The sequence below is a fragment of the Oryzias melastigma genome, linkage group LG5 (assembly GCF_002922805.2).
Source record: "Oryzias melastigma strain HK-1 linkage group LG5, ASM292280v2, whole genome shotgun sequence".
Lineage (NCBI taxonomy): Eukaryota > Metazoa > Chordata > Actinopteri > Beloniformes > Adrianichthyidae > Oryzias > Oryzias melastigma.
Window position 1 is genome coordinate 36961895 of NC_050516.1, and position 7273 is coordinate 36969167.

General features: G+C 44.1%; 1 protein-coding gene across 14 annotated transcripts in view; it reads left to right on the top strand.

The window, feature by feature from the left end:
* Nucleotides 1-6769, top strand: part of foxp1b (forkhead box P1b) — a 179803-nt gene extending 173034 nt beyond the window's left edge. For all 14 annotated transcript variants that reach the window (XM_036212113.1, XM_036212109.1, XM_036212111.1 and 11 more), the window contains one exon: nucleotides 1520-6769. In XM_036212113.1, the coding sequence (XP_036068006.1) occupies nucleotides 1520-1655 (136 nt within the window). In that variant the 3' untranslated portion in view covers nucleotides 1656-6769. The remainder of the gene's footprint in view (nucleotides 1-1519) is intronic.
* The last annotated feature ends 504 nt before the right edge of the window (nucleotides 6770-7273 follow it).

A 7273-nucleotide genomic window follows, 5' to 3' on the forward strand; every position in this document is an offset into this window, starting at 1 on the left:
AATGGGGTAGGGGTCTGACAGAAACAGGGGAGGGGTCAGACGGAGACAGGGGAGGGGTCAGACGGAGATGGGGGAGGGGTGTCTCTGTATTTGACGATTCGGTGTCTCCGGTCCCCAACCCCTGAGAATAAGAGAGAATACTGATTCTGGGATTGCGGGAGGTGAGGAAGAATCCAGATGAAAACAGGACAAAACTTTCAGTTTGGATCTTGAGTCGGTTAAAGTTCTGGTGCTGTTATCGTAAAACCTTTCCACCAATCAATGGGTTACATCGTGTGACAAAAGCTCCGCCCTCATGGGTCCATTTTGTAATGGAAACGCTCTAAAGTCCAGTCCGGTCTGGACTGCTCAGTGGAAACGAGGCTCATGTGTGGCGTGTTCTCCTCACTTTAAAAGAAACCAAAGGTCTCTTCTGGACAGAACCTGCTCTCCAAAATTATCCTGATCAGAGTGAAACCAGCGCAGAGCTCCGTGTCGGCCCTGCAGCCACACAGACCTGCAGCACTTGTGGAGATACTTTGAAGTGAAATGATAGAGAAGCTGACTTCGGTTTTTCTTTTCTTCATTAGTGAGAGTAAACTGAGTCAGGTCGTTAGCATACGACTGGCTCCTTCAAACGGCTTCAGTGACCAGGACGGCTCTGCTCGTCCCTCACGGTAAATAAGCCGACGCCTCGTGGTGACACGGCTCTGCTCGGCGCCACAGGTTAGCGTCCCCTGCAGCGGGTTGGGATGCTCCTCCCTCCTCCCTCTGCCAGGCCTCCTCTTCCCGCTCTGTTTCTGTAATGAGAGATTTGGCAGATCTCATCTCTTTAGTGGCTCTTCTGCCCAGGCGCTGAGCCGAGGGGGGGGCGGCTCATGTTTTCGCCTTGTTTACAAGTGACAGCGTTATTATTCTCATAAGGGCTCTGTTTCTTATCAGGCTGTTGTGGCAGCACACGGCTGCCTCTCTGCATGCACGCCTCTTCTGCCAGCTTTTCTTCCTTTATTGACACTCGCTTGAAAATATGCATTCATTCAGGAGTTTCCAGCGTGTAGCCGGTGTCTGGTTGCTGTGTTTGCTTGAAGTTGATTAATGATAGAAGCCGCTTTAAGGTCGTCCTCTGGGGACCCGCGTCGCAGGTTGTGCATGTTAACAAGCAGGAAGGGGAACACACAGTGCGCCGCTGATCCTCCACCACCAGGAGGCTGACGACAGCAGCCCACTCGCTCCACAGAGTCCATTCACACCTCTCCTTGTCTTGTGATGTTAATCTTCCTCATTTATCAATTCCAGCTGAATGCCCTGTTGTTGGTTGCCATAAAAAAGCCCACAGCGTTGCTAGAATTGGAATAGCTCAAAAGAAAGCAGAGATGACGGTCCATTCAGAGAAGCCTCAGCAGAGCCAGACAGTTGTTTTTGTTCCCCTTCCCTCCAGAACCAGAATTAGCACAGGTGGAAGGTGGGAAGCGTGGAGAGGATTTTAAAGAAAGTTCAGAGAACACAAATGAAGCGGGAACTTGGCTTTCTCTTTCTGCAGGCACCACATCAGTGTGAAGGAGGAGCCGCTGGACCCAGAGGACCACGACGGACCGCTGTCTTTGGTCACAACTGGAAATCACAGTCCGGACTTCGATCCCCACAGAGATTACGATGAGGAGCAGAGCATGATGTGACGCTGTGGGCCGGACGCTGGACGCTGCCCTCCACCCACTGAACTGCAGCCACTGACCACCTTCCTCACATGTGTGACTCTCCAGTGCCATTACAAACAGAGAAACTCAGTGTCCCGCAGAGGGGGCAGCCTTTTTTATTTACGTCTACTTCTGCTTTCAGACAGGTTTAGAGAGCGAGAAGACTTGTCCACATGTTGAACGGATTTGTCTGGGATTGGGGGGTCATGTTGAGAGCCAACAGATGGAGCTCAGCAGACTGGAAAAGGGACCCCCCCACACCACAACCACATTCAACCATGAATGAAAGAAACAGAACTTTTACTTTGTGGGTGCGAGTGTGAGAGGATCAGCTGGTCACCGCCTTCACCACATCACGTCTTTGTTTGATTCCAGCGAGGAATCTGTTCGAAATGACCCACATCCTGTTTCCTCGCCATCATTCTGTTGTTTTTGTGTTTAAAGCTGTTCAGACCTCATGCTCATGCTGTAAAGCTCTGTTTTCAAAGCTCGATAATGAATGTTCTTTAACTCACTCACACATGCAGTATTTTTCTGTCATTTATTCCACCATCATCTAAAAAATAAGAATAGTCTCTGGGTTCCTCTGCCGCTCCCTTCTCCTACTTATGAAGTCCTTTGGCAGTGCACTACTCATAATGAAGGCTCTCTTCACGCATCAATGAAGTTTAATTTAAGAGTTGAATGAATGACAGAGAAATCATGCAGGTTATGGTTTAGACTTATGAAATTATTCCTGAAAACAGCCTCTCAAGAAAGTGCATGCTGAGCTGCAACACGACTTCTGATGAGTTTCCAGCTCCACGGTGTTCAAACGCTGCAGTAACGGAAAACTTTAGGTCAACCAGGGCTGGGCGATAAAATGATACCGATATATATCGCGATAGGCTTTTATTTTGAAGGGCCCACTTCCACTAATCATCTCTGTAACATGTGGTTTCAGCTGATGAAGCAGCGGGACATGTGGTGGTTTTTAACAGGATCCAGTCAGAACTGGAGGACAAACCTGGACTTATAACAGCAACAGAAAATTCCATGAAAAGTTTCGATTAGCAAGATGCTAATGCTAACGAGCAGCTGTCACCGTGATGTGGTCACAGACTGTTTTAAAGTCAGACGATATTTTCACTGACCAGACTTTGAGACGTGGCGGATAAATAAATATTCATTCATTCATTCATTCATCTTCTTGTCCGCTTCTTCCCTCTCGGGGTCGCGGGGTGCCGGATCCTATTCCGGCTACTGATGGGCGAAGGCGGGGTTCACCTGGACAGGTCGCCAGTCTGTCGGAAACAGCAAAATTATGTTGTAGGAAATTTAAAAAAAAACATTTTTTTAATATATTGACGGAAAAACTTCAACCTGTGTCAGATGTTGCACAGAACATGTTCTTTCAGCACGTCTGATTTTGAGTTTACAGTCAGATGATACAGAAAATGTTCATTCCAGTTTATTAATTACTTTTATGCAATTTAATTTTCTTGAGAAAAATTTAGAAAATAGTTTAAAAAGTAAAACGCCTAAGATATTTTGTTCTGAAATAATGTTATAATTTTATGTTTATTCTCCAAAACTTGAAAACATTAGAATTTATTTGTAGAACTAATGCTTTGTTTGTCACCAACCTGCGACAGACTGGCGACCTGTCCAGGTGAACCCCGCCTTCACCCATCAGTAGCCGGGTTAGGCTCCAGCACCCCCGCGACCCCGAAAGGACAAAGCGGCCAAGAAGATGGATGGATGCGTTGTTTTTAAATGGAACTGAACAGTTTAGTGGTCTATTACACTAATACTCTCTTGAAGCTTGAAAGCATTTGCATTCATTTTCAGTTTATATATATATGTATATATATATATATACAGTATATCCCTTTTCTTAAAGTTTATTCACACGGTCAGTTTCAATGTTAAGTCAATGATACAGAAGCAAATTGAGGCGATCTGGAGTCCCGCGGCGCGATTTGAGCAACATAGCACAGCCAAAATGTAAATGTCTGAAGTTTGTCAGGTCGCCGCATCACATCCACCAATCAGGAACTCAGCTTTGGGCGCGTGACATTTTCAGTGACTCAGTCAGCGGGTAGAATATTTATCAATGCGTGTGTTTTTGTCCTGAATTTACGTCTAATTTCTCAACCCGCTGTGGTTTGATCTCTAACCGCGGTGGCTCTAGAGCTCTAGAGACGTGATTCCCCATGTTTTTATAGAACTATTCACACTAGATAAACCTGATCTCTCAAATAACCCTCTAAGCTACCATACATTGTAAGTGACATACAGTATACACAGACACGCTCCATGTCAGGCGTAAAACATCGTCTGGTAGCTCCTCCCACATGCGGCCGCAGCGTCAAGCTCAGGAACACATTTCTGACAGGCGGCGAGCAGCAAATGTTCCGCTTGGCGAAATAGGGGCTGGACTTGTGAATTTGTCACATGAATTGCGTTTGGTATGAATGCACCTTTAGTTATCTAAAAAAGCAGCTCCATATTTTCCTTCAGTGCATCTGATATGTTGAAAGAATGACAGGAAATAAATATTCAATCTAAACAACCTGCTGACGATTACACATTTCTTTTTGAGCCGCAGAACATTCAAATTTGACAAATAAAGTTTATATCGCGATATATAATGTTATCACACAATATGAAAATAACTATATCGTGATATCAAAAATTCCATATCGCCCAGGCCTGAGGTCAGCTAATTGAAATTCCTGATCACAGCTGATGTGAATCTGAGACGTTTGCTTTGTTGTGACTCCGTTCATTGCTGGAGGAGAAAGTGTCGCTCCGGTCTGTGTTTCTGTGCGTGAGCAGCTTTAGGTTTGGAGTGGTCATAATTCCAGATCTGCATGATGGAAACAATACAGGACCTGCAGACAGATATTATACATCCCAGCTTCTAACAACCTTAGTCCCAGTTTCAGACGTACTGCAGGTAAAGGGCCAACAGCAAATGTGGCCGCCCTGATATCCAGCTGCAGCAAAGAGAAGGAAACGGCAGTGAGAGCAGACGGCAGTCCTCCTTCACTCTTTCAGTCTATTTCTATGATGGTGTTCTGGAAATCTTTGTTCTTAGTCGTTGGTGTGTGTTACCATCATGTAATGTGATTACCAAAGATAAACTAGTCAGTGTCACATGTCCATACAACATCAGGCCAAATATCCAACTAGATCTCATCCTCCGGACCATCAGGTTTGTGACCGATTAGAGAAGGAAAGCACTTGTCAAACTGATGTTTATTTCTGTTTGCTTTATACAAACCAAAGTGAACAACTTTATTAAAGTTAAAAATATTTTGCAATGACCAAAAGTGAATGGTTGGTGCCTCTATATGAGACCACAGCGCTGGGGGCCACAGAGGACACCAGACCACAACTTCTCTCTGTAGAACCATGAAGGATGAAGTCTAGGCTGGAAAAAAAACACGGATTTTGTGTTTTGATTGGAACAAACACCAATCAACTCTTTTCTAAGCTTTACATGATTTTGTGCCCACAAACACACAAAACTGTGTTTAGTTTTTGTCCTCCTAATACTTTTTATGTACAAAAACACTCCTGTATACTCATAAGCTGGGTACAAGGTACTTCCTGACAATAGTTGTTTTTCTAAGTTCGTGTCATTTTGACCACATTTGATATCCAGGCAGCTGTGGGACGGGTCTGTTGGAGGCAGACGGGGACCGTGAGAACTGGGCTGAGTTCATCCAGCAGTTCTCAGTGATGTTCTGGGTTTGTTTGCTGTAGAGAAGCAGGGAGAGGATTGTTAGATTAGGTCAGTCTCAGCATGTGCAGCTTGACATTGCTAAAGATAACAGCATGAGAAGGATCGTATGCATACCTCAGTCCAAACCTGTAGGGAATGATTGAAAAAGTCAACTTTTCACTCCGTTGCACTTAGTCGTTTGTCTTGCATGTGTAGTCTGATACTGAAGAGAAAAATGAATAAAAATAAAGAAATAAAGAGCTTCTTATCTTAACATTTTTGTTGTTTCAAACCGATCCAAACCTCAGGCTTCCTTCTTGGTGGACTCGGCCGGCTGTGTGCTTCCTGTCTGATGTACTGATGAGCTGTTTTTCACACATGGTTGTACATACGTGTCACGAAAGCCTTTTTCTTGTCCTGCCTTTCTCTCCCTCTGAGGTTAAACAAACATTTCACGTTTGCTTTATTGCAGCTGCTTTGTATAAACTATGAAATAGCCATGGGGGAAACTGCTGGACATATTTGGGACAGAAAGTTGTGCTGAAATGTACTTAACAAGTTTGATTTAAACTTAAATAATACAAAAATCCTCCACATGTGGTTCAGCAGAGGAAGGGATCATCCCAGTGCTTGGACTTCAAACTGTAATATAGAAAAAACAGACTTTTCTCTGTTATCATTGACTGAAGAATTTTGTACAGATTTTTCCCATTTTTCCTTTAAGCTGGTTTTGATACACGGTTCAACCACTGTTTTCTGTGGCTCTATATGGAAGGCTGCCGGCTGCAGTAAGAGAGCGGGTCGGTTTAGATCTTGCATGACTGATCACGGTCATGGAGACTGGATACCTGGGGAGGGAGGGAGGGATGGTCAGTAACGGGACATGGGTGTATCAATGACATTTTATAATTAACAAGTAAAAAGAGAAAAATATCCAGTGCCAAGATGTAAAGTATTCAGTCAAATGATGTTTTTGTTGGAAGAAATTCCTTTTACACACATTTCCAGTTTGTTGATCAGACACTTTGGGGCATCCATGTTTTTGCACACTCATCCTAAGCAGACAGTAAAGAGTCAAATCAAGCACAGCAGACAGACGGCGGAGGTAAGCAGCAGCATCCACACCCCAAACATCGCACAAACAGCATCACTGGCTGTCCTGTTTCTCCTGTTTTGGGTGAAGGGACGGGAAGGGCATGGTGCAGCTCTCATGTTGCAACAGTTTTTACTTTGTACACCAACTCTCAATTTTATTTAAATATGGTTCCTGATGTCTTCCATCAGTCTGTTGCCTCATTCTTCATTTGTGATGAGACACTTTGTAATCGGTGGCAATGACTGATGTGAGTATTCTAAACATGCAATAAAATGCTGGTTGTTCATATTTCGCTCTCAAATTGTTGTTTATGTCTGCAAGTTATTGTTTGTTTCACTTTAAATGACACATTCCTAATAAATGAAGATGGAGAAAAAAATCACAAGAAATCTGATCAGCTTTCACAGAACGCTCTCATTGTCATGACTGTGTTGTTCATGATAAACATGATGACAAAGCTCCTCAAATACTCAAATAATATATTTAAATACAATAACAGAATGTAACCAGCAATCCCATTATTGGTGCACAGTAAAATCGGCTCCTTTGAAGCTGCTGGTGAAACATTTCATTCAAACGTTTTAACAAAAAACTAACTTGTGACTTTAACTCCTGAACGACTAATGAGCGCCACCTCCCCTCCCCCGCTCCTCCACACTCAGGCTCCCCTCCCCCGCCCTGGTCCCACCTGTTCACTGCCAGCTGAATAGTGAGCGCCCGCATGGAGAAATGGCATCAGTGGCTCAGAAACGGCTCAAAAAAATCTTGAAAACATCAGAGGATGATTATCAT